Raw genomic sequence first — 27,499 nt, 5'->3', positions numbered from 1 at the left:
TTCAGTAGCACTGCCTGATCCCTCCAAACCAAAGTGTCTTTGGTCCTTCATTCCCTCCCAGTGTGAATGAGTCCAAGTAGCTGGGACTTAGCAGAGCCCAGAATGTGCTGCTGAATGAGACTCATAGGATCCCAAGGGAAGAGCTGGTAGCATCTTTGCAAAATGGACTCTTCTGAGGGAACTCATGCTGGCTCCAGAAAGTAACTCTCTAGTTGTAACCGACTTCCCCAAAGGGTGCCGTGGGATTTCCCAGGCACTATGGAGAGAGAGGACACTGACTTTTTTTCTGGGACAGACCAGCTCAGAGGAGGAGCAGAAGGAGGAGCAAATATTCATCACAAAGCAAAAGCAAGGCTGTAGCCAAAGCCTGGAGTGGGGGAGCTAATGGGAACCAGCTTGCTGGAGGGAGTGGGGACAGAAGTCCGGAATGGCCAGGGCAGGACTGCTGAAGAGAGGGCTGGGAAAAGAAGGCTGATTGAGACCAGCTGTTGCTCCTCAGACTCAAAAGATCTTTGGACTCTGCCCTGGGGCAGGGCTTACACCCTACTCCAAGCAACCAGGAGTCAGCACACGTTGCCTGGGCAGCCCCAAGGCTTCCACCGTGACTCCCAGAGCCCTCTGAAACAAAAGACCAGAGGGGGACTCTCCATCCACCAGTTGGACGCCTCCTTCCCATCGCCAGTCCTCACCCTGTTCCTGTCCAGGAAAGGGCTGGAGGAAGAGGCCAGAGAAACAGCCCTGGCCTCTCTCCCCAGTCACTCCATCCACTCAGCGTCGGCATCTGGAAACCCCATGGCTCGGGCTCACTGGGGCTGCTGCCCCTGGCTTGTCCTCTTCTGTGGTATGTGCTTCTGGGCCTCTCCTGGAGAGCAGCTCTGACCTCTCCCCTCTGGGCTTAGAAAGGGTTGGAGTGAGGGCTGGGGCCCAGGATGTCTCTTCTCTCTTGGTCACCCTCTCTGTCTTGAGGAAGAGGCCCCTTCAAGGATGATCTTCAGGGGCTTGTGACTTTCCATCTACCTGTTAATGACAAAATATAGTGGCATCTGTTAGGATGGTAAGGAAGGCTTTATTCAAGACTACTGCAATAGTGGCCCTGCAGCAGGGCAGACAGGAGTGACTCAATGCTGACTACAGCAGAAACCACTGGGAATTTATAGCCAATAAGCAGAGGGAGGGGGTCAGTGCATGGAAAGCTACTAAGAAGAATCATTGAGGGTAGGGGGATTCTTGCTAAACTGACTTAGGTTTCTTGCTGAAGACAGGCCAGGTTAAACAGATATCAAGGGCAAAGGAAGAGGAATCCGATCAGATATTAAGAGTGATCAGATATCAAAGAGGGGGTCTCTCTGAACTGAATTGGCAGGATTCCTGCTAAGATGGGTCAATGCAGGCCTGGAAAGGACAGGACTAACACAGAAGGCCAAACTTGAGAACTTGTCAAGGAAAGGGCTCAGAGAACCTATCTAAACTTTGGTCAAGGAGAGAATCTTTGTCACCCCTATAATGCTCTGTTTGTCTTCAACTAAGTGCCCAGTTCAGCACCTCCCCCACTCCTGGTCTCCCCTCCCCTTTGCTCTCTGTCAGCAGGACCCTGCTCATTAATACAGCATCCAGTTCCTGAGGAACCCCCACCCCTGTGCCAGGCCCTGTGCCAGGGGTTATAGTGTGATTCAGCTACAGAGTCTGCTCTTTCTGGCCTCAGAAAACAGGGACATGAGTTGAATGGTCCTGTTTCTTATGTTGGCATCTTAGCACCACCATTTTACTAGAGATCTGTTCCTACAGAAATGTGTGTTCATTTTCTTAAACCAACAGTATGGATCTCATCTCCCCCTTGAGTTTATGAGGCCAAGACAGCCAGGCAGAGCATTCAAGGTGTTAGACACCAGTCAACCTCCTTCTATCTATAGTTCAACCCACTCAGAAGGTAAAAGTATTGTGTCTCCCCACACTCAGGCCTCCATGATCCTCTAGGAAAATTCCTCTGTAAGGGTAGAGGGTAGAGAAAAAGGCTATCAGAGATCACTAGACTTTTCTGACAGGAAGAGACTGTAATCCAGTCCTCTTTTCACAGAGATCCAGAACCTGAGAGGACTTAGCCGAGTTCCTGGCATATAGTAGACATTAGGAAACATTTGCTTGATGAATATTGGGTCACTGTCCTAAGGTCACATCAAATTTGGGACAGAGCACAAATTGTAAACTATGTCTCCATACATTCTGTCCCTTCTGTGGACCCCCACTTTCCAGGCCCACCTCCTATGGTTGGAAGAGAGGGAGGATAGAAAGGTAACCCCCATTTGGGGGTGGTTTGCAGTGCTGAGTATTGAATCAAGGGCCTGACACATGCTAAACTAGCACTCTACTGATCTACCACCCCAGCCCCACCCCCTTTTTGTATTCAGATAGCCTAGGTTTAAATTCCCAACTAACCACTGACTCAGTATGGCAAAACTTGGGCAACTTACCAAACTTACCTGGGCCTTGGCTTCATCCTCTGTAGAAAGTGAATAATAATACCCACCTCACAGGGTTGTTGCAAGTATCAAATAAGATACAGTCATGGGTTGCTTACCAATGGAGACTTGGGAGAAATATGCCATTAGGCAATTTTGTTGTTCTGCAAACATCATGGAATATACTTACACAAACTAAGATGGCTATGACATCATCAAACAATAAAACCTTATGAGTTATTTGTTGATCACAAGGTTGTGTAGCACGTGACTTCAATAGGTAAATTGATAAGTTCAGTATTGGCACATAGTAGGAGCTCTTTAAATGCTAATCCATCTTTCCACGGGAAGTTATTATGTTGGACTAGGATTGCTAGGTTATATATTTAAAATAAGGCTCAAATGATAAGCAGATATTTGGGTTGTAAGAAATAGTACAAGTGGATCTTGAAGTAAGCCTAATATATATGAAATTAGATTTATAAAAGGCTATAATGAAGGTGGGAATGATTATTTAGAGAGATCCTCTAGAGCATTTCAAGGAAAATTTGATTACAAAATTTAATTTACACACAACTTTTCCACTTCAATTGGCCCTGAAAAGACTCAATTAGGTTAGAAGAAAAAATTGATGTAATGAGCACTAAAACCCATCCAAAGGGGCAATCATTTGTCGATGAAACTAGTTTCTTTGATTGTGACCCAGGGTGCCATCCAATTCATTCTGATTTCCCATGAAACGTGATTGTTCTTATCTTCAAGTAGACATGGCCAGCATGGTGTGTTTCAAAGGATGGAGGCTCTGCAGGGCGGGGAAGAGCGCTGAGGGAGGGTGTCCCTGTCCTTTCTGAGAGCTCTCTGGACCCCAAACGACCCTGGATTTTTTCTCCTGGTTTCTAGCTTATGCCTGGAGCCACCCAATACCAGGGGACCTTGCTAGAGAAGATGTAAGAAACTGTTCAACTAGCCCTCCGGTGAGGACGTGGATCCAACCACACGCAGCCCCACCCCTCAGGTGGCCCCGCCTCACAGGTCCCACTCTGTCATCCTCGAATTCCCCCATAGGCTCAGTTGCTATCTTCTTCCCCCACTGACTTTTTCCTGATTTCCCAACTCTGGGCCCCTTGCTTTTGAGTAGGGTTTCTAACATACGCCTCCAACCGGACCTGTATCGGTGCCCTTCCCCTCCCTCCCACTCATTCCCATAGCATGTTCTCTATTTCCGTCCTGGCCTGACCCTGGGAAACCCCCGGGGGGAAGGAGGAGGGAGGGAGGGAAGAAGGAAGGGGGAGAGACTTTAGCTGGTCTTCTACGCTAGGAAGAGACAAAGAGGAGGATGGGAAGGAAGAAATCACTTCTAGAGGGACAGAGAAGAGCGTAGCAGGGAAGGGAAGAGAGAGAAATTCAGGAGGCTAGAAGAGCCAAGGAAAGGGCAGGAGAATGAGACGTAGGGTGTGACCAGCAGGAGAAGGCCCTGCAGATGAGAGCCAAAGGAGATCAGGTGGTCAGCTTTACAGCTGGGGACCAGAATGGTTCTTTGCATGACCAGAGTTGGGCTAAAGATCTTCACCAGGCAGGGGTGGGCCAGAAGGTGTGAAGAGGTGAGCAAGTGCATAGTACCTTAAGACACAAAATAAACTTAGAACATCTGCATGCAGTGTCAACTTCATTGGACCAATAGGGCAGACAGACAGGGGGAGCAAACCACATTACTTTTATATTAAATCAAACCTGGATAGGTTTTGAGTAGAAAGCAAAACAAAACAAGCAAATAAAAAAAACATAATTTTCATTAGACAGCTAAAATGTCCTTTAATGATGTGTCTGGGCTGGAGTGGATCTTTCTGGGCAATAACTGAAACTGCTGGGGGTACTCATTCACTCTCCTTTGCCATTTGGGACCAGTGGGTGACAAGTTGAAAAAGCCACAAGGTAGGGTTGCAAGATAAGATACAGGACGCTGATTTACATTTGAAATTCAGATAACAAATATTGTGGTATAAGTATGCCCCAAATAGTGCATGTTATATACTTATATTAAAACATTATTCGTTGTTGATTTGAAAGTCAAATGTAACTGGGAAGGCATCCTGTATTTTCATTGCTAATCTGGTTACTCTACCCTGAGGTATCCAAAGAGGGACTGTCCTGGTGACCTGGCTCAGTGCCAGAGCTCAGGTCCCTCAGTTCTCATTCAATACCCTCTCCCAGACTCAGGTCCCATTACTGTCACAAGGGGTCCTTCTCTTCCTAAAACACCTGCATCTTAGCTCATCCCAGGCATCTGATTCTACTCTAACTAGTAACATTAACTGCCACCCCACCCCTCCCCAGGCCGGGTCAGCCTAACCCTCCCAATCCCAGCCTCAGGGGAGGCTTGTGACTCCTCTGGAGGTGGCGGGGGTGGGGAGGAGTCATCATTTTCTCTAAGTAGTGTGTGCCTGTGTCTGTGTGTTTGGGTGTCTTCCTGTTAGTACCTTCCAGTTACTGCAGTCAATACCACAGTGCGGCTGACAGCCCTCCGCCAGCAGATACAGGCCTGGAATCTCTCTGCCTACATCATCCCAGACACGGACGCCCACATGGTGAGGGACTCTTCCTCTCCCTTTTTCCCCTCTCAGCTACCTGTCTTAGCCTGTGAGCACAGGCCACAAACAGGAGACTAAGACTCAGAAGATGAAGGCAGAGAAGGGATTTGATAGGCAAAGGGGTAGAAGTGGAAAGCTTGCACATGGTAGTTTTAGGACAACTAAAAGAACATATATCTTTACATAGGAAGGAAGGCATAGCCAAATACTATTGACCTTAAAAAGTGAAAGGATAAACAACTTCGAAATGAATTTTGATCAATTCCCAGGTGGCGGATCCAGAAATAGGATCCCTAGGAGATTAGAAAGGAGGCTGGAAATTGGACAGGAAGAAGTCTAAGCTCCCTTTCAGTCCAAACCTTCCCATAACCTGCTAAGTGGAGCAGTGAGATGATCCAGATTCCTGGACCGTGCCAGTATGGTGGATAGGCTGTGAGGGAGGACAGACAGGAAGCAAGATGGTCAGAACAAGAGCCACTTTTCCCAAAACAGCAACCCCGCCTACCCGTCCTACTTTTTCCCACCACTGGCTCAGCCTTCACCTACCCACCTTCCCAAGACCAGCCCAGTTGGAAGAGAAGGTGCTTTCAGTGTCAACAGCCTTGCTTAAATTAGTTTTCCCACCTGCTGGGGAAGGCTAAGTATCAGAACTTCTCTGAGCCTCAGTTTTCTCTTTTGCAAAATGAGAATATTGATATCTTGTTTCCAAGGTTTCTGAGGATCAAGATAGAGTCATCCCTTGATATCTGCAAGGGATTGGTTCCAGGAGCCCCACAGATACCCCAATGGGTGGATGTTCAAGTCCCTTACAGGACATGGTATTTGTGCATAATCTATGTACATCCTTCCATGTACTTCACATCACCTCTAAATTACTTATAATACCTAATACAATACAAATCTATATAAATGGTAGTCATACTGTAATGACAAGGGGAAAAGTCTACATATTCAGTACAGGCACACTTTTAAAAATATTTTTGACCTGTGATTAGTTGAGGTTGCAAATATGGAATCCAGGGATACAGAGGTCTGACTGAACGATAACGTGTAAAGCTGTGTGCAGAAGTTAGTTATGGGTACTGAGCTAGACTGGGGAGGAGGGATATCTGGAGAGGAGAACCAAAAGATATACATGATCCTGGATTAAATAGAACTTGCTTTCTGGTCAGGGTGACAAACTCCCTTGCATTACAATCCAGTGCAACCCAAGTCCAGTGCTAGACCAGTGGGTTTAAGTGTCTGAGAGATAAAATTGTTTAAAAGAGGGGGAAATGGGAAATAAAGGGTTGAAGGAGTTACAGAAGGCTTCCTGGAACAGGTGCCCAATATGCTTAGCCTTGTGGGACTGAATGGAGCTGACCATACAGAAAAAAAACTGGGATGTGGTTGGGGGCCTTCCACGTGTGGGTCTGACCCCATGGAAAAAGCTAACAATGGTGTTGTCAATTTCCTAGAGTGAGTACATTGGCAGACATGATGAGAGGCGTGCGTGGATCACAGGCTTCACAGGGACTGCAGGTAACAGCCATTACCTACCCTCATTGCTTTTGTTGGTAGACCAGAGATGGTAAGAGGGGACCTGGCATGGCTAGTGCCTCAAGAGCTAGGACCCCTGGGCCTATTTTCCAGAGTTCTCTTCTACTCCCTCTCCTTCTCTCTCTGCCTGTCCTCCACCACCCTTGAAGCCATCAGGGTGCACACCTCATGGTCCACTGGTCACATTTCTGTGCAGAAAGATGGCAGATGACCCTCCTGGCTTCCTTCCCATAATCATTACCTCTTCTGTAGTCATACCCAGCCCAGCACTCCCTGGACTCCATTTCTGAGACAGTTGCTACTTCCACATCTTGCCGCTAGGGCCCCACTTTTCCCTTCAGATGACTCACTTTGGGATAAAGTTTTACTCTGCAAATCTTTTTACAGACAATACCACTTCACGAGGCCAAATAAGACACAAATATAGAAGCCCTTAATGATGTCCCAGTTTCTAAAACATGCCCCATCCCCAATCCTGGCCCCTTAAATGAAATCCAGACTTCCTTTGCTGATCCTCAAACTGCTTCCTGCACTGGAAGTTGCCCTGCCTTGCTCATCATGAGCCCTTACCCTCTTTGCCAAAGTTGCTGGATTTGTCTTTCCCACCAATCCTCCAGTAAGCCTCTGACTTAGTGTCTCTATCAGGCACCAAGTCTTGACACAGTCTCAGCTATCCTGAGAGCCCCTATATGCAGTATGAACTCTTTTCTTTCTTTCTTATTTATTTACTTATTTGGTACTGAAGATTGAACCCAGGAGTGCTTTACCAGTGAGCTACATCTCTCTTCCTTTTGATTTCATTTTTATTTTGACACAGGGTCTCACTAAATTGCCCAGAATTTGGCTTCAGACTTGTGATCCTCCTGCCTTGCCTCTGGCATTGCTGGGATTATAGTCCTAGGCCACTGCATCTGGCCAGGATGAGGTCTTTTGGACTGACAAAAACAGATCCCACTTCTTCTGCTAAAAGTCCTAATGACCCTCTCCACAGAGAAATCTTCACAGGGCTAGGGCTACAGCTCAGTGGTGGAGAACATGCCTAGCATGCACGAAGCTCTGAGTTCATTCCCTAGTACCGCAAAAACAGAGGTTCTCAACACAGAGTTGTCTTATCCAGGACATTCTTTCTGTCAGCTTCCCCTGAGGCTCTCTACCATTTCCCGCCTCTCCTTCCAACGGAGGAGGAGGCAGATTCTTTCTAGAGGTCCCTTGTGACATCTCAGAACCAGCACTGTATTGCATATCCACCCACTGAAACCATACTCTTCATCTTCACCTTCACCCTCACCTCCAGGTTTCTCTGTTCTGTCCCAGGTATTGCAGTGGTGACTCTGAGGAAAGCAGCTGTCTGGACCGACAGTCGCTACTGGACTCAGGCTGAGCGGCAGATGGACTGCAACTGGGAGCTCCATAAAGAAGGTAGAAAGCCCACATGGATCTCTCCCCACAGCCCTGCATCCCACACTAGGTTTGGAAAAGTATAGGTGAGGGGATCTTTCAAGGTCGTGCTGGGCCTCTACGGAAAACTCAGGATATCTGAGGCCATCCCTGACCTTCAAGGCTGATCCCAAGGACACACATGGTAGGACTATCAGAGACAGAAACCTGGCCAGAAGGCCTGAGGCTGATCTTGGAGGTGACCTCTGCATTCCTTCCCATCTTTCAGTTGGTATCACTCCCATTGTCACCTGGCTCCTCGCTGAGATTCCTTCTGGAGAGAGTGTGGGCTTCGACCCTTTCCTCTTCTCTATTGGTATGTTCTTCCCCCAGTCCCTAGATTTGTCTAAACCAGCAAGGGGAGCTCAGCTTTTCTGGGAGGTAAAGAAACATACCTTTTTAGAAGGGGGTGGTGGTAAAGCAGCCAAAGAGAGTGTTTTGAAGTTGTGGTTGTAGAATATTTTGCAACAAAGACGTATTCATGAATTGTGCAAATCAAAATGTTAAAAAATGTGTATGGAATTTGTTAAAAGTCATGAGTACAGAAAATCAACCTAGAAGACTCAGGGAATTATTAAGATCTAGTGCATGAATAGGACTTCTTGGATGTCCTAGAACCCAGAATCATCTTCTGTGGCCTGGAACTCTACCAGTAATGGTACTTAGCATCACCTGTAAGCCCCCTTCTGGAATGTAGCTTAGAAGGGTAACTGGAGTTGGGATGGCCTTTGAGTAAAACAGGACTCCTGGGAATACAGATTCCTGAGTTCCAGCGCCCCAGAAAGCTGACCAGATCATGTCCTCAAAGGTGGAATTTTCATGAATACACTGAATGACTCCTACTTCCAAATTTACTTCTTTTCCAGCCTATCTAATGACTCAAACATCACCATTCATTTAAATGGTGGCATTGAATCCTGGTGAAAAGTCCCAAAAGAGGGGCTGCCCCCAACCATTGGCACTTTAACAGACAAAATTAGCCAATTGGCAGTGGACTGGATTGAGGTGGGTTCAGGACAGTTAGGCTTGGAAAACAGAAGGAGGAGGATTCAAGGCAAAGCCCAGAGTGGGGCATGCATTCCAGAAGGGCCAGACTGCTGGGGCAGGCTCAGGAAAGCTGGGGCTACAGGAGTGGAATAGGGGGCAAAGGGAATCAGGATTAACTTGGTTCAAATCACAGTTTTTCCTGAGGTGTAAATGGGCAAGGGGAAAGTGACTCCTTCCTATCTCTGCAGACTCCTGGGAGAGTTATGACCAGGCCCTCCAAGGCTCCAACAGACAGCTGGTGTCCATTACAGACAACCTTGTGGACCTGGTGTGGGGATCAGAAAGGCCCCCAGTACCAAGCCAACCTATTTATGCACTGCAAGAGGCATTCACAGGTGATTTCATAAGCCCGTTCTCCTTCTCAACTTGTACTAACATGGGTCCCCACTAACATGGGACCCCAGAGTCATTGTTTTGCTGAAAAGATACCAAAGTAATGATTTACAAGCTTTAGCATACACACCCAGGTTGCCCAGGATACTTGGTTAAAATGCAGCTTTTTGGACCCTCTCCCCACAGAGAGTCCTTAGTCCAATGGTCTTCAGACCATATTTATGAAATGCTAGAATAAAAGGTGTTGGAATGTGAAGCAAGAGGGAGCAGAAAGGGAGGAAATGAGAGTCAGAAAAAAGTGAAAAATCTTCTGAAGAGAGAAAGTACATGGTCTGAGTTGTTTCTCCAGTAGTGGAGACTGGTTCATAATGAATTGTTCGACCTTTTATTTCTGGCCCTCCTGTGGTGAAGAATTTAGATTTGAGAGATGGCTGGGGTGGAGATTAAGTAAATAACTAAGTTCAGGGTAAGTCTGCAGCATACATGAGCGTTTGAGTTTTGGCTAGACCACAAAGGAAAGTTAACTGACCCAGAAAAATCTAACATCCATAACCTTGACCTTGTTGACACCATCTAAATACTTCATAAAAGATCAGTATTCTCTGTGATTCTTGTAAGTAATAACTAAAAAGCTGACCAGAACTGATTGTAAATCAGTCTGGGCCACCAAACGCCCTTACCTCCCTTGGAGTTGTGAACGAGCCAATGGATTAGTACTCCTGGTCACATTAGGCAATCTGAGAGGCTCCTTTCCACACATAATTCCATGTGCATTTCTGGTTTGGAAAGGAGTTTAAAAAAAGCAGGAGGTTAATTTAAAAATTGATGAAATGAATGAAAAAACTGTGTTCAATTTTCTTTATCTGTTCCAATGTTAACTTGAAGAATCATTCTTCATCCTGACACCACTTTTTAAAGAAACTAGCTATCCAAGACTGTTTGATCATAAATAAAACTCATCTAGTTTCGATAAAGAAGGTCATGGTTTTACCAGGAAGAGGTAAGGGTAAAAAGACACTGGGGTCAAATTTGCATGGGTTTTTTCACTTTCCACAAGCAAGGGAGAAGCTGAGGTATCTCAGGCTGCTAGTCTTCAAGGAGAAGCCATCAGGAGTCAGAACTGGGCCGGAAAGCCGAAGCACAGCTTTAAGGTCAGCTTTAAGAAGTTTAGACAAAAGAGATTTTCTCTCCAGTCACTTGCAGCTTTTAAAGGCAGGTGGAGGGGAGGAACAGGGAAAAGGGCAGAACATGAAAAGTTAGCTACTCAAAGATAGCTATATGTGTAAGACCATTGAAACTTGATTTCATTTGTTTTCTCAAAAATGTATCATATTCATGAATATTGACAACGTAATTCTAGGTGGTTTTTTTTTTTTTTTTTTTTTTTGCTGGGAATCGAACCCAGGGCCTTGTGCTTGCTAGGCAAGCACTCTACCGACTGAGCTACCTCCCCAGCGGACAACGTAAATCTAAGTGAAAGAAACCATTCAGAGAAAGCCACATATTGTGTGATTCCATTTGTATGAAACACCCAGCACTGCCAAATCCATAGAGACAGAAAATAGATTAGTGGTTTCCTGGAGTTGGAAGGATGGGAAAATGGGGAGTGATTCCTTAATGGGTACAAGGTTTCTTTTTAGGATGATGAAAATGTTCTAGAATAAGATGGCAGGATGGTTGGCACAATATTGTGAATGTACTTTAAAGTCAACTGAATTGTGCACTTTAAAAAGGTTAAAATGACAAATTTTATGCTATGTCTATTTCCCCTCAACAAAATAAACCTAAAAGTATTTCATACCCAAAGCTTTAGTTCTTATTGAATAGTTTTATCTGTTTGCATGACATTTTTAATGGCATTACGTTATCATTTATGCTCATATCTGAACCCAAACAGGACCCTTAATGCCTATAACTTTCTGCCAAAAAAAAAAAAAAAAACCCTAGTCCTGCCTAGGGGCAGACTCCATAGGCCTTGCAGGGGGCAGGGACTAATGTCCTAGAATTCAGATGCAGGCACCTAGAAAGGATGGCACTGTGGCACAGAATTTGGAGATTGACTATGTTAGCAAGATATTATATATCTGTACAGATTAGGAGTGTGGGCCATGCCATCAGACACAGCTAGGTTCAAATCCCAGCTCCCCCATCCTTGCAATTATGAAACCCTAGATAAGTGACTTTACCTCTCTGAAATCCATTTCCTTATCTGTAAAATGGGGGAAGTAAGAATTTAGACGATACAAAGTGTTTAGCCCCAAGCCCCTAGCTTATTAAGTATTGGGGTTACTGTGGGGGAGAGTTGAACATGGTGCCAGCCCTCTGCCTCTACCCTTCAACTAGAGCAACTCTCCTGATCTCTTTCTGCATGCTTGTTTATCCATCAGAAAACTATACCAGACCCACTATGCACCAAAACAACTTTCTACGTGCTTTATAAATATTAATTCATTTGAGCCTCATAGCAACCCTACTGAAGTAGATTGTATTATTATATCCTATCCCCATTTTTAAAGATGCACAAAATAAAATACAGAAGGGTTAATCATTTGCCCAAGGTCTCCAGGCTAATAATGACAAAACCAGGTCAATTGAGCCCAGTCTGGGTCCTAAGCTCATGTCATAAGTGACTACACAATTAAAAGTTTGTTTGAAGTAAGGGTTCTACTGCTTTGTCAAAAAATTGGAAAACTACTATTCCAAGGGAGCCCTTTCAGGAACCAAATGTCAAAGATATGTCGTTTACACTTTCTTTGGGCTCCTTTGCTTCTAGGGAGCACTTGGCAGGAGAAAGTGTCTGGCATCCGAAGCCAGATGCAGATGCATAGTGAGGCACCGACTGCTGTTCTTCTGTCGGCGCTTGATGAGACGGCCTGTGAGTGTGGATTTATGGACACAAATGGTGTGGGAGTCCCCCACCCCACTGCAAGCCTCCTGGGCCCTACAAACCAGAGCTGTTCCCCAAACAACCGTGTATCCAACAGCTGCTATGAGCTCTGTGGCCATGACCTGTGGGACCTAAAAGGCATAGGGAACAGTAGCTCATGTCTGCAGAATAAAGAAATCAGGAGACCTTAAGCAAGGTGGGGCCAGCCCACAGGCCACCAAAGGAATGGACTGACTATGGCAGCAGAGTGCTTCTGTCTCCTTAAGGGGAGGAGGACCAAAAACTCCTTCCACTAGCCTGGTCACTATCCCAGGACACTCACATTCCCTGCTTTAACACCCTCAGTAACCCTACTTCATTCCAACATGGCTCAGGAATTCTTGCCCGATCCATATGACTGGGCTTCAGACATTCTGAAGACCCACTAAAACTGGGTGCTGCATGCTGGATACTGCATTTTTCACAAGATGGGGTGGGAGATAGGTCTGTAGCTCCCATCAGCATCTCGAATCCTCTACCCATCCACCCAAAAGGACTGAGAATCATTCGGAACCACATGATGAAAGTGTGCTTTCAGCAATCTTTTGGGGCCAAAGAAAACAGTGAGGCAAAGGTGTCTGAAATGCTCATCCCAAATTAGATCAGCCTCAAACGGTTCCCATTAATTCTTTTCCAAGGGCTCTTCAACCTTCGCAGCAGTGACATCCCCTATAACCCCTTCTTCTATTCCTACACACTGCTCACGGACTCCTTCATCAGGTATGGCTTTTCCTTGCCTTGCTGTCATGAACTTCCTTCAACTTCTGTCCTCTTATTGCCCCACCACTGACCCCACTCCAATATATAGCCTTCAGGCTGCCCATGAGCTTGGTACCTGCCCCAGCAGGACCCTCTAAGAAACCTCATGTTGGCTTTTTCTGACCCCTTGACCTCTACTCCCGATAAATCCCAAATCTTGGCTTCTGGTGCTGGCTTCCTCTTACTTTTAGGATCAAAGAAACTATATATGTCTTTGGTTGTTTGCTTTGTCCTTAATAGACACTCCCGGTCTTTCCTCCCCACCCAGGTTATTTGTAAACAAGAGTCGCTTTAGCTCTGAGACTCTGCAGTACCTGAATTCCAGCTGCACAGACCCCTTGTGTGTGCAACTTGAGGACTACAGTGAAGTCCGTGGCAGCGTCAAGGACTATGCCTTAGGAGATGTGAAGATCTGGATTGGGACCAGCTATACCACGTATGGTCTCTATGAAGTGATACCTGAGGTGGGTTTAACAGGCTCCATCCAGCCCATGCCAGGCACCTAACCACTCCAGGTCTGATAAGTGTCAACTAAAAGTGGAGTCAAAGCCCCTCAGCCATTCAGTCAGCTGATCAGCCGAGTGTACCCTATGTTCCCTTGTAGGTCTCACTGGGAAGAGTCAAAAGAAGAGGAAGCTGGAATGTCTGTCCACAGAGACAGAGCATTCATACCATGAAGAGGCTAGAGATAATACAGCCTGGTCTAGCAGTCTTTAGAGCCAGCAAACCTGACACTGAATCCCAGCTGTGCTTCTAACTGGCTCTGCAAAATGACCTTGGACAAGTAATTAAGCCAATCTGGGTTTCTTTTTCCTTGCCTGTAAAATGACAAGAGTCCTGACCTCACAGGAGTTGCTCTGAGATTCAAGGACAATATTATATGTAAGGCCCATTGTTTGACACACAGTAGGCACTCAATAAATGGTAGCCACTAAGATATGTACAGGAAACTTACACTGTCAGAACAGCCCATTTCCTGAACCATTCTAGAGTGCAGGTGGAAGTGAACTCCCAAGCAAGGCAGTGTTAATCAGGAAACCTTCTGGAGGGAGGGTTAAACTGGACAAGGAAGATTAGAAAAGAGAGCTCCTGAAGGAGAGGGCATCAGCATGACAGGGAGCAAGTCTCACCTCAGCTGGCACTTCCTGCCAGTCCTTTGAAAACACTACTGTGCCTTGGAGGGTACTGCCAGACTTCCTCTCCTTCCCTATCCCCAACAGGAGAAACTCGTGGCAGACACCTACTCCCCAGTGATGGTGACCAAGGCAGTGAAGAACAGTAAGGAGCAGGCACTCCTCAAGGCCAGCCATGTAAGTCCACGTGCAGGAAGATGGGCTTTTGGGAGCTCCAAGTCCGATGGGTTGAAGAGGAAGGACTTCAAAGGAACCTGAAGAAGACACTCGATAAAACAAAAGAGTAGATACCACACTCCTGAGCACCCACCTGCCCATCACCCCCTCACTCCCAGTATAGTGCCATGGCTTAGAGCATGGGCACATGGGGGCAGGAGGCAGCTGGGAGGTATCAGTGACTAAGTTCAAACTCCAGCTCCACCCACTTCCTAGCAGGGTAACCATGGGCAAGTCATTCACTTCCCTAGGCCTGTCACCTTATCAGAAAAATAAGGATCAAAATAGTAATCTTACAGCATACAAGTATTGTGAATATTCAGTGAAGAATATATGTGCATATGTGTATATGTGTATGTATATATATATTATTATATATAATATATATTTGTGCTTTGAGCACTGCCTGGCACATTCTAAATGTTAACTACCTGTTGTAATGATTTTATCACCCTGGCAAGAGAATGGAACACTTTTCTGGAATATTCTTGTTAAAATTAGGTTAAGGGGGCAGTGGTTGTGGCTCAGTGGTAGAATATTTAAAATTTTTAAATATTTAAAAAATATTTTAAAAATAAAAGAAAATAAAAATTACGTTGTCACTTCACCTTTTAAAAATATTTTTAGATGTTGATAGACCTTTATTTTATTCGTTTATTTATATGTGGTGCTTAGAATCAAACCCAGTGCCTTACACATGCTAGGGAAATGCTCTACCACTGAGCCACAATTCCAGCCCCGCCACCTCATTTTTAAAAAACCTTTTCTAAGGGAAAATTTTAAATGTATGCTATGAGAGAGAAAGTAGCATAATGATTCCCTGTGTCCCCATCACCCGACTTCAACAATCATCAACTCATAGCCAATCTCATTTCATCTATAACCCCACATTCATGACCTCCACTCCCATCCTCTGCTGCTAGATTATTTTAAAACAAATCCCAGATATCATATCATTTCTGCTGTCAACACTTCAGTAAGCATCTGTAAAGATAAGAATACTTTTGAAAACATGAGCACACTATGATCAGATATAAACATTAAATGGAATCCTTTGATATCAAATTGCAAGTCAGACCCTCATGTTTTCAAAGCTCCAGATCCCAGAGTGGCTGATCTTTGTCCGGAGCCCATGGCTGCCACTCTGACCATACCTCAGCCCACTTCTGTGCATCTCTCTCTCTCCAGGTTCGGGACGCTGTGGCTGTGATCCGGTACTTGGTCTGGCTGGAGAAGAATGTGCCCAAAGGCACAGTGGACGAGTTCTCCGGGGCAGAGCTCGTGGACAAGTTCCGAGGGTGAAAGACTATCTTCCAGTAGGGGGGGTGGGGGCAGGGAGGGATAATTAGTCCACTTACTTAGAAGGGAGGCCCTCCTTTTATTTGGAAATAGGAGGGACAGTTTCTTGGGTGGTCTGGTTGCTGGGCAGGGGGTGTTGGAGGACAAGCTCCAGTCCCGCTGAGATCGGGATGACCCAACAGCGCCCTCTAGTGCCTGCTTCAGCCGCGGGCTCGCTCTCCCCAAGGAGGCTGGTTCAGGCCGGTCTGCGGCTGCACCACTTGAGAGCTCCCAACAGGGAGGGGGGCTCCTCAGGCATGCGAAGGACACATTGTAGCGTTCAGGAGAAGCTTTGGTCCAGGGATGGGGTCATTTTCAGATGCAGGGAACTAGATTTCTTCACTCCCATTTACAAAATGGAGGTGGAGGGGGAATAAATGTTCTCTTCAGTCTGGCCTTTTCCATTCTTGAGCACTTTATAAGTGACAGGACCCACCCTAGGAAGATGAAACCAGGAGATGGGACTGGGAGAGTCATACGGAGTCACGCTGAGGACCCCTTCACTGACCATTTCTTGCCTTGCACTATCCAGAGAAGAAGAGTTCTCCTCTGGACCCAGTTTCCAAACCATCTCTGCTAGTGGTCTGAATGCTGCCCTGGCCCACTACAGGTACTTGAGGAGAAAGAATTGGCTAGGACTCTGTGGGGAGGGTTGGATCTTGTGAGTGCAGAGGGACTGGGGTGGGGAAGGGAATGTTCTGGGCCCAAAGTCCACAGTCGAGGTTTGAGGCTCTCCGCACTGTGCGGGATGGAGGAAGGAGCTCAGTCTGGGGTTGAGATTCCCCTTGAAATTAAAAGGCTTGAATGACTTTTACCACAAGAAACCAGGACTTTTTGAGTACTCAGGACTGAGGGGTCTAAGACGGAGGCACACCTGCTGTTAGATGTTTCTCCTTGGTTTCCTGTGAGGTATTTATGTCACCTAATTCTTAAAGTTCATGAGCACTCTAGAGAAAGGTCTATTTCAATCAGTCTGAAACAACCATGGTGGGCCCAAGATGTAGGCTAGCTAGCTAGGTATTTGGCTCCATGGAAAACAAACCACTGTAGGCCTGCCTAACAATATTTGGAGGACCAAGGTAACCAGATGCCTCAGCCTGGCATAGGTATGGCAGGAAGAGGTTGGATGCCATTCTGAGGAAAGGACAGACATATCCCAGAACTTCCTCCTGTGGCACCCCCTGGTATCTCCCAAGCCTTCAGTTGCCCTACCCCAGCCCCTTCTCCCCAGTAGAGCTAAACGTGGCGGAGTAGGTACTCTTCAGCCCTAAGGACTTCGGTTCTCCAGCCCCACCCTCAAGGTCTCCTCCCTTCCTGTGCCCTGGCTTCCTGGGGCCCTCCCACCCTCTGAGGCAACAGGCATAGAAAGAATACTGGATGGAGCATCTTAGTCCAGGGCCAACTTCTTGTTCCTTTCCTGTGTGACCTCTTGCAAGTCACTTTGTAGACCTGTCTCTCCTTATGTAAAAGGAGATAGCAGGACTGGGTGGTCTCTGAGACTTTCTTAGTTACCACATTCTGGATTCTTTTCTTCCTCCCCTCCCTGGGGCCCAAGGGCTTGCTTGGGCAAGTGCAGGATGGACAGAAGTGTGCTGAGGACAGTAGCAACAGGAACCAAGTACTTTCCCAGGGCCCTTTGGGCGATAAGGATATCCCCAGAGTATGAGCTTGATCTCCAGGAAAGGGGGAGTTCCTCTGAATTTTTTTTTTCTTTTTGGTACCAGGAATTGAACCCAGGAGCACTTAGCCACTGAGCTACATCCCCAGACTTTTTATATTTTATTTAGAGACACATTCTCACTAAATTGCTTAGGGTCTCGCTAAGTTGCTGAGGCTGGCTTTGAACTCATTATCCTCCTGCCTCAGCCTCCCCAGCTGCTGGGATTACAGGCACGTGCCACCATGACTGGCTAGTTCCTCTGCTTTCACTCAGAACTCCACATCACTGCATGCAGGGTTAGGCTGCTCCCCTCTCAGTGTTCTCTCCCCTTCTCAGCCCAACCAAGGAGCTGCATCGCAAGCTGTCCTCAGATGAGATGTACCTGCTGGATTCTGGGGGACAATACTGGTATGTACCCCCACCCTGCCGTGAACATTCTTCTCATTTTCACTCATGGGCTCCCTGCACAGTGGCAACCACACAGAGACCAGGATAGTGGGGGTACACATGCAGCACTTCTGTGAGACTTAGGAAGACTCCTCTCAAGCAAAATGTTTTTTTAAGTCTGCACATTTTTACCTAGCCCTGCCTGATTGCACACACATACCCATATTCTCACCCACTTGTGCAGTCCCTGGCCACAGCCCACATACCAAAAAGCACTGTGCATAATCCTAAGCTCCCCATCCCCCTGTGACACAGGTGAGGTAACCAGGTCAGGTTGGGGGTAGGGGCAAGTAAGAGAAGCAACACTTTAGATATGTTTTATTTGTAGAGTGCACAACCTGAATGCTTAGACGTGACAGCCGTGCAGAATAGGCTAAGCATATTCCTTCCAAATGTATGGCCAATCATATGTACTGGAGCTGATCTGGGCTGACCTGACCTAGAGAGCAAGTGGACTGTGGGAAGATTGGGTGAGGCAAAGGAAGGGGTGTGCTGAATTGAAGGAGGAGCAAGGAGTAGTTTCTAAGGGTCCCCCAGCCTGTCTTGGGTGGAAATGGTGAATGTGCTAGTGTTAAAAACTCCTTTGCTTGTTCTTAGCATAGCTCTAAACAGCCTTTGCTAATCCCCAATTCCATGCTGTGTGTACTTGAGATGGCTGACTTGCAAAGGGGAAGTAAATTTGTGGGGGCGTTGTTGGATTGGGGCATGCTCAGAGTAGGGTGAGGCTGGGGAAATGGTCACCTCACTTCCTCTTCTTTCCTTCTGAAGAAGAAGTTTGCCACGCCCCATGACCTACTCCCAAGGAGGAAACCCCCAGGCCCCCCCATGGTTTCTCCCCTCCCCTTCCCCCAGGGGGCAGGATGCACTGTCGGCACAGGGACCATCCTTGGGGAAACTGCTGCAGCTGGTGGTTAGGAGTCAGATCTGGCTCTGGCTTCGCGTCACTGGATCACTGGGTCAGATCTGTGTTCACAATGAAGAGGACTTCGTGGAAAGTCAGTGCTTGCTCTGGGCTGGCTTTGCTGAGGCTTGGGGAGGGAGACCACCTCACAGCCTCAAGGCTTCAATTGCCTCATCTGCGAGATGAGGATAATAAGGCCCTCTCTGCCATCCTTCCTAAGGAGCTGGAAAAGTGTCCTGTAAATGGGAAATACCTGAACATGGGAATGTTATGGTCATGTAATCTCTCTGAACCTCGGTTTCCTTATGTGTAAAAAGGAGAAAACCCTGGGTTGCCTCCCAGGAAGCCCAGAAGAAGCCTTGCTTTTAGAGCTAGCCTGGTACCTACAGCTGGCATACCCAAATGGGTAGTATGGGGAAGGAGTGTGTATGGGGCATTGTGATTTTCAGAGAACAAAGTGACTTTCAACTTGAGAGCTATGCAGAGCCCCTTCATGCATGGATGCTGAAGGTGCGATTTTGATAATGGTGGCTAGCTTCTTTTTGCTTCCTATCTGGCCTTATCCTGGCCCTGTTGCTCAGACACCAGTGGAGAAAGCACAGGAAGCACAGAGCCCAGCCTCTACCCACAAGCACTCAGTGGGACTGAACATATTGGTTTTCCCTTCTCCACAGGGATGGTACCACAGATATCACCAGAACAGTCCACTGGGGCACCCCCTCTGCCTTCCAAAAGGTAAGTGTTAGGACCAGGATTCCCCTCTCCACCCTCTCCCAAGAGGCTCCCAAGCAGTCACTCCACTAAGAATCCTTTCATCTGGGAGGACAAAACCGAGGCCTGGAGAGGTTAAGTAGTTTACCCAAGGTCATGCAGCAAGTTAGTGCCAGAAAACACAGTGCTCTCTGCTGCTGCCCCACAGAGATTGCAGGCCACCAAGGCTTTTGGCCCAAGCTCATCCTCAACTCATTTCAGTACATCAATGCACAGTTATCTCTTTAGTACTGTCTGTGTGTCTGGCCCTGTGCTCAACAGAAAGGGGGAAGAAAGGCATTCTAAGTGGAGGAAAATGGCACAAGTGAAGTGTCAGGCAGAAAGGAGCTAGAGGTGTTCAGGACAGTAAGGGCTGGTCAACTAGGGCAGAGGCTGGGACAGGGACCTGTATTCATGCATCCAGTAAGCAGATAACAAGTCAGACATTGTGCTTAAAACAGACAGAGGGGGAAATGCTGTGTAGATCTCCAAGAGCACACAATTTAGCCAGTCGAGTCTGCTGCCTCTGGCTATCTTGCATGGGATGGCAAGCCTGTGTGGGTGGGCAGTGAAGGGAATTGCCCACATCACCACTGGCAGTGACCAGAAGAGCCCATGCCACATTCAGCACCCCCCTCCCCTGACAGGAAGGCTCACCTGCCAAATGATCAGGCCCAGCCCAGCCTTGGCCTTAGAGTGCCAGTGCTGAGATGAGTATTTACTCACTATGTTACATTCACCATCAGTCCACATCTTCCTCCCGACAACCTTAGGAACTAAGTACCATCATTATCCCATCCCCGATGAGGAAATTGAGGCACAGAAAGGTGAAATTCACTGACCCAAGGTGTCTCAGAGTTTGAATGGCCAAGCCAGAATTCCAGCCCAGTCTGCCTGCCACCCCCTACTATCACCACCCTCATTAAGCATGTCCTTGGGCTGGGGTTGTGGCTCAGTGGTAGAGCACTGGCCTAGCATGTATGAGGCACTGGGTTTGATCCTCAACGCCATGTATAAATAATTAAATAAATAAATGTTAAATTCTTTTAAAAAATAAACATGTCCTCCGCACATTATAATGACCTCTGTGGACCAGCCAAAGGGAATCACATGGACTGAGCCCTAACTTTAGGACCGTCCCCATCAGCCTCCTTAGGCCATCTTCCAGAACCTGGGTGACCATACATGAGGATATGTCTCCCCTACTCTGCCAACACACACACACACCCAGGTCAAGCAGCTGGAATCTCCCTTGGCTCCTCCTACTGTCTGCCCCATCGCCTCTTCCTTCCCCTATCAGGAGGCATATACCCGGGTGTTGATGGGAAACATCGATCTATCCAGACTCATCTTTCCTGCTGCTACATCAGGTGGGTTTTGGAGACCAGGTTGGACCCAGAGCCTCGGGCCCTGATTTCTTGGGACTTGGACTGCCATCCTGGGAAGGGATTACATCATCATCCCAAACCTTATTTAAATAAGAAAATCTAGCCCAGAGAGAGAAAGACTTGCCCAAGGTCATACAGAGGGCTGGTGGGAGAGCCAGGCTTCAAACACAGGTCCCCTGCCTCCTAATCTAATGCTGTTGCTCAGAGGTGGGGGAGATCAGTGTGGGCTACAGCAGTCATGGGAAGATTCCTGGAGGAAGTAGATGTCAAAGGCCTGAGCTTTAATGGAAGGGGAGAAATTGTGGTAGAATTGTCTGTCCAGGTAACAGGTACAATGTACATTGTGCTGGAAATTGAGGGTCTGGGCCAGCCAGGGTATCATGGGCTTCATCCATTAGCCCTTCTCCATCCCTGCCCAATGTCACTGTGTCGTTTCATGCTTTTCTGATTCTCAGGAGCCCCTCTCACCACCCTGGTAGTTGAGCAGGAAGGGGCAAGGTGGACAGTCTGGGGTCCAGCCAACTAATCTGGGACAATCTCTTTTTCCTTCTAGGGCGAATGGTGGAAGCCTTTGCCCGCAGAGCCTTGTGGGAAGTTGGCCTCAATTATGGTCATGGGACAGGCCATGGCATTGGCAACTTCTTGTGTGTGCATGAGTGTAGGTACCTTCTCAACCCCTGTCCCACCATCTCCCCTTGTGTGACACCCCCTAAGAAAGAAAGCATCTCACAGGTATGGAAATGGCCAGGACCCACAGAGATGCCATGACCCACCTGTGGTCACCCCACTCGTGGAAAGTGATAGACCACAGGATAAGTGAGGCACACTGGCAGCAGGACAATCCACAGCCTGCTTGCCATCCAGGAGAGCATCAGAGAGAGGACATACACCCGGAGAAATAAAAGCCAGAGCCAATCTGGTATGTGCCAGCTCCAGGTAGACAGTGATGTGACAGACAAATACTGCTGCAGATGTCCAGGGACCCCAGGTTACCTGGCTCTTCTCCAGAGCCTGCTCATCTCAAAACTGGTAAGGATAGGATACCTGATTCTTGCCTGTATCTTCCTTTCCAGGGCCAGTGGGATTCCAGTCTAACAACATTGCCATGGCCAAGGGCATGTTCACTTCCATAGGTATGGCTCTCAGACCTCTCCACATCATTCCACCCCAGAGCAGAGCTAGCCAGGGACTCAGGCACCCCACCTTCAGGAAGCATGCCAGGCATGAGCACAGCCCTGGCTCCACTGCTGCCTTCCCTCACTTCCCCACTCTCATTCCCATGTCCCAAATGTTTTATCCCACCCTTCCCCAGCCCTCTTGGCCATACCCTTCTTCTTATCCTTGGGAGCTGATTCTCAGCTATATATCTAGATTATGGAGTTTCTAACCAAATGCTGAGATAATTGGACAGTGGCACACAGGGAGAAGGGAGTACCTCAAGGACCCACGTGGGCTCTTCAGTCTTCCTTGCTGGACTATAAGGAAGGGATAGTGAGCCAAAGTTTGGCTTAGAGGGGATCTGGGGCCTGACAGTTGCCTCTGCTTAGCCAATGAGCATCTAACAAGTTGTGGGACTGCCAGAGCTAACAGCCAGGGAGCAACCAGTCAGGCAGTGGGGCACTCCAGCCACCTGTCAATTGGTTCATAAAGCCTGGGTTCGCGTGTCCCCACCCACCCTGGCTTAATGCTGTCAGCATCTCTGTGTCTCCCAGAACCTGGTTACTATCAGGATGGAGAATTTGGGATCCGTCTCGAAGATGTGGCCCTTGTAGTGGAAGCAAAGACCAAGGTAAAGTACCACTGAGAAGGACTGGAAGTGTGGACAGAATGGCAGTGCCTTTGCACTTCTTGGGAGGTGAGGGAAGCTGAAGGAGAAGGGCATTTAATATGTGAGCATGAATTTATGTGGAATCTTCCATGGCTCTGTAGGAATTCCATAAATCATTTTCTCAAGCCACACATTAGAATCATCTGGAAAACTTGTTTATTTCTTAAATGCCAGTGCCAGGTCCTGCTTCAGGCCAAGGGAATCCTTATGCCTGCCCTAAATCATTGGTTCTCAGTGCACATTAATAATCACCAAGGGAGCTCATTAGATAAAGATTTGATACTTTAACAACCAACAAGATGAAATACCCAGATATAAACTTTAAAAGACTTATATGGAGAAAACTCTCTGCTAAGGGACATAAAAGAGATTTAAGTAGATGGTGCTCTCTGAAAAGAAGCCGCCATAGTATGAAGACGTCATTTCTCCCTCAGTTAATGTATAAATTCAAGATAATCACGATTTCAATGTTAACTGGATACTTTTGTAACTTCACAAAATGGCAGTGAGGTTTATTTGCAAAAATGCACATGGAAAAATAGGTAGGTAGGAAATTTCTGAAAAAGAAGAGCAATAAAGATAACTAACCCTATCGAAATTTAACACAAACTAAAAGAGAATGACACTAGAGATGAAATAGACGGTGGAAACAATGGAACAGTTACTCCCAAAGTAAACCTTCTAATTTCCAATAATGACATGGGCAATTTAGTTTTCAGTAAAGCTGACGTTTCAAAACAGTAAGGAAGAGAGAAATTATTCAACTAATGGGTGGGGTGAACCAATGACTAATCATTGGGGGGATTAAACTGAATAACATCACTGTTAAATCAAAATAAAATTCCAGATGGACCAAAGTTTTAAGGTGAACAAGGAAACCACAAAAGACCTGGAAGAAAACCTACATGAATTCATTTACAATCCCGGGGTGGAAAAGGACGTTTTTACATAGATCCCAGAAGTCATGAAGAAAAATATTAAAACTCCGACTAAATTATATAGAAAATGTCTATATGGAAACAATACAAAAAATCAAAAGATCTGTGATAAAGCGGGCTGGGGATGCAATCTGTGGTCTGGGGATGTAGCTCTGTTGTAGAGCAATTGCATAGCATGCACAAGGCCCTGGGTTCCAGCCCCAGCACAGCAAAAGAAAGATGGAAGGAAGGAAGGAAAGAAGGAAGGAAGAGAGGAGGGAGGGAGGGAGGGAGGGAGGGAGATCCATGACAGTGTATTACATGACAAATAAAGTGTGAATTTCCTTAATTTTACCATAGCTTTTACAAATCAATAAGATAAAAATAGGAAAAGCAAAAAAGAAAAAAAAAAGTGGGGCAAAGGACATGAAGAGACAATTCACTAAAATTAACACAGATGGTTCACACATGTAAAAAGATGCTCACTTCCATTCCCAAAGGAATACAAATCAAAACAACAATAGAATATCATGTTTCACCTATTGGATTGGCAAAAATTAGAGACTTCAATGATATCCAGTGTGGTGAGTATGCAGTGAAATAGGCATTCTTAGTACACTGTTAAGAGAAGTACAAACTGGTGGCAACTTTCTGTAAGGCAGTTTGACAATATCTATGGAAGTGCCTATTAAAACCTCCTGTACCTTTTGTCTCTTTGATTCCTGCACCAAATATGTACCTTCCAATATAGTCCCAAAGTTCCAAATGTTTATACAGTGCTACTGGTTTATAGCATTGATGATCATAGTAAAAAAATGGAAACAGCATAAAAATTCATGACTGCTTAAATAAATCATGGAACATTTTATGTAGCCCTTAAAAAGAATGAGGTAGATCTCCTTGTGATAACTCAGAGCACTTTCCTGGGATTGCTATGAAGTAAGGTGGGAAGGAAGGTACGAAGAAGCATGTATGGTAGGATCCATGTTGAATGGCTTTTCAAATATATACATGTATAGACATATATATGTTGCATATGCTTAAAAGGTTTTCAGAAAGGAAACTGGCCAGGGAAGAGATTTTATTTTTATTGTGTATCTTTGTGTAGTTTGAGTTTCCTAAGCACATACATACAAGGACTCTCTGGGAGATGAAAATTATAGGCTTTTCCCCACTTTCTTTTTACTTGTCTCTAAAGATAGATGAAGCAATAAGAAGATACATGGATGGATGGATAGAAAAACCTAATAACTTTTTTTGAAGAAAATGAAAAAGAAGTTTTATTACTTTGCTACCAAAGGAGAAAAACAGGGAACTCCTGTCCCAGAGGCTGTGATTCTCCCCTAATAACTTAATTGTAAATTATTTGATTTGCATGTGAGCCCCCAGGACCCTGGCCTAGAGTCTTTGCCCCAGTAGGTCTAGCAGGTGGACCCTGGAATCCACACATTCAACATACTCCTCAGGTGCTGTTGATACCCATGTTTTGGAAACACAGACCAACTGTTTAAATTTCAGGAATCAAGAGGAAAGCACCTAGGTAGGGTACTAAGTGGTAGAGAAGATGATTGGCCAAGGGAAGGGATTCGGGAAAGCTCAGGTCTAGCCAGTGTTCAGGGTTGACAAGGATCAGTTCCCTGTGCCTGTAGCTTCTGGGTGGAGTGCTTCCCTGTTCCCTTCAATATAACTCCTCCTCCTCATTTTCCTGCTTCCCCACCTTCTTTGTGGGCTCTCAGTACCCAGGGACTTACCTGACCTTCGAAGTGGTGTCCTTCGTGCCCTATGACCGAAACCTCATTGATGTCAGCCTGCTGTCCCCTGAGCAGGTGAGTGTCCCTCAGCACTGCCAGCCCTTTAGCCTGTGAGTGACTGCCTTCTCCCCGACTCTGGGACTTTCCTATCTCTACTCCAAGACCCTCTGTCCCCACCCCTCACCAGGAAAGTGCACACCGGTAACACAGTAGGCAGACACTGGGGCATACCTTTCCAGCTCACCCAAGACCCCAAAACTTCTAGAATTTTCCAGTCAGGTCAGCCTGCCCAACCTCAGGTAGTGCACTCTTGGAAAGTCTGAGACTGGAGTTCTGAGTTCTGCTACTACAAGACCTGGAACAATAAGCATTCCCTACATTTTCTCTGGACTTCAGTCTCCTCTTTTGTAAAATGAGAATGCCAGCCTTTTTACTCTCATTCCTGGACCTGAAATTCATCCACCTCACTCCTTATGAACATCACTATGGCATTAAGCAGCCAACATGGGGAACTGCCTCTAGAATGCCCCAAGAATACCTAAGACCTGATAGTAGCTGGGTTCCTGGACCAAGGTGGGTATCTGGAATACCACAACAGGGTTTGGGTGGCACCAAGACCTCACTTCCTGGCAGCTCAAATCAAACCTTCTTCCTTTTGTAGCTCCAGTACCTGAATCACTATTACCAGACCATCCGGGAGAAGGTAGCCCCGGAGCTACAGAGTCGCCAGATGTTGGAAGAGTTGGCCTGGCTGCAGCAGCACACAGAGCCCCTGTCTGCCAGGGCCCCACATTCCACTTCCTTGGCCTCTGTTTTGCTAGCTGCCACTCTTGCCTTCCTCAGCTGGAATAGCTAGAGGCTCCTGACTCCCCAGCTGACCCTCCACCTTGACGTGGGACTCACTCGCTTAGCTCCCCTCCCCCTGTACCACACAAGCCCCAAGAGTACTGCTGGCACATCACCTAGAAACCGCTGCCCTCAGCCTCCTCTGGGACCAGACCCCAGGCAGCACACGTACACCCTTTCCCAGCATATACATGTCATCCTGGACCCCTAGTTTGGGATACCAGAGCCAACTATGCTTTCCCTCCTGTGAACCCAGCTTGCTACAACTACTTCCTCTCCCCCAAAGTGAAAAAAAAAAACCAGTCAGGCAGCACCCCTACTCCCAGGAGCTCTATGACCTAGGGAGAACCCCACCCTATTGCCACCTAGTAGAGATTGCCAGAGCTGCTGCCACCCACAAAGCTCCTGAAATTTTGGCTTTTCCACACCTTTAAGGCTGCCTCTGGCCACTCCCACCTGTCCCCAGCCCCACGATGGCCTTCTGACTATAGCCCTTAGGGCGAAAGGAGCAGGACTTCCCCAGGCTAATCGCTGTACTTTAGAGGAGGACTAAGGGAGAGTGACTGAGTCATCTGGTTGCCAAGAGCCACCTAGGATTGGGGAGAACATTCTAGTCGGGGACAGGGTAAGCCTGGAGCCAGAGACCAGCCAGGAGCACACACCAGCCCCCTCCACACACACGTGGGAGCCCATTGCTCCCAAACCCCAAGTGCACTCTGTGCCAAGTGACAGCAGGGGGAGTGAAAGTGTAGGAATTTGGCTATGGAGTAGAAGGGACTGTGACAGTGTGCTTTAGAATATGGTGCTACCAGAGGTCAGGAAACAATGTCACTATCTCAGGTTTCCCTGGCATACAAGGAGCCCTTTTAACTTTCTAAAATGCAGCCACAGTGGCAATGCAATTAAATTCTCCCACATCCATGGATGGCCCTTAACCTCAGGTGGGTAGAGTCTGGTTTCTCTGTTTCACGGACAGTAAAACTGAGCTTAGTACAGGAGGTGGTCCCTGCTTGAGGACCCACAACACATGGTTAGGCGGTGGAGGGGAGATGGCCTGCAATCCAGCTCTGTTGCCTTTCAGGACCATGCAGCTTCTCTTAGCCTGCCTCCCAGTCCCCTCCCCATTGGCTGAGCCCACTGGTGAGAAGAGCTTTCTCTGTCCTCAGTCAGCCGTTAGCCACCTGGGCTCACATCCTGCTAGATGCTTAAAACAGCCTTGCAAAGATGCCTGCCTCTGGT

At 47.0% G+C, this 27,499-nt stretch overlaps 1 protein-coding gene and 1 long non-coding RNA gene across 3 annotated transcripts in view; one reads left to right on the top strand and one right to left on the bottom strand.

Moving 5' to 3' along the window:
- Positions 1–15,676, bottom strand: part of LOC306650956 — a 34,245-nt gene extending 18,569 nt beyond the window's left edge. For both annotated transcript variants that reach the window (XR_013761066.1, XR_013761067.1), the window contains exon 1: positions 15,589–15,676. This is a non-coding gene — a long non-coding RNA (uncharacterized lncRNA). The remainder of the gene's footprint in view (positions 1–15,588) is intronic.
- XPNPEP2 (X-prolyl aminopeptidase 2) lies at positions 415–27,499 on the top strand. Its single transcript, XM_079123373.1, has 21 exons — positions 415–841; positions 3,357–3,430; positions 4,931–5,041; positions 6,502–6,565; positions 7,898–8,002; positions 8,250–8,336; positions 9,256–9,402; positions 12,174–12,275; positions 12,965–13,046; positions 13,354–13,549; positions 14,306–14,395; positions 15,623–15,732; positions 16,305–16,382; positions 17,769–17,840; positions 19,455–19,515; positions 20,831–20,900; positions 21,472–21,576; positions 21,992–22,051; positions 22,631–22,707; positions 25,400–25,489; positions 26,076–27,499. Exons 1-21 carry the CDS (start codon positions 793–795, stop codon positions 26,268–26,270), a joined length of 2,025 nt encoding a protein of 674 aa, XP_078979499.1. The 5' UTR covers positions 415–792; the 3' UTR covers positions 26,271–27,499.

The sequence above is a fragment of the Sciurus vulgaris genome (genome assembly GCF_902686455.1).
Source record: "Sciurus vulgaris genome assembly, chromosome: X".
Lineage (NCBI taxonomy): Eukaryota > Metazoa > Chordata > Mammalia > Rodentia > Sciuridae > Sciurus > Sciurus vulgaris.
This window is presented reverse-complemented; position numbering and strand designations above follow the sequence as displayed.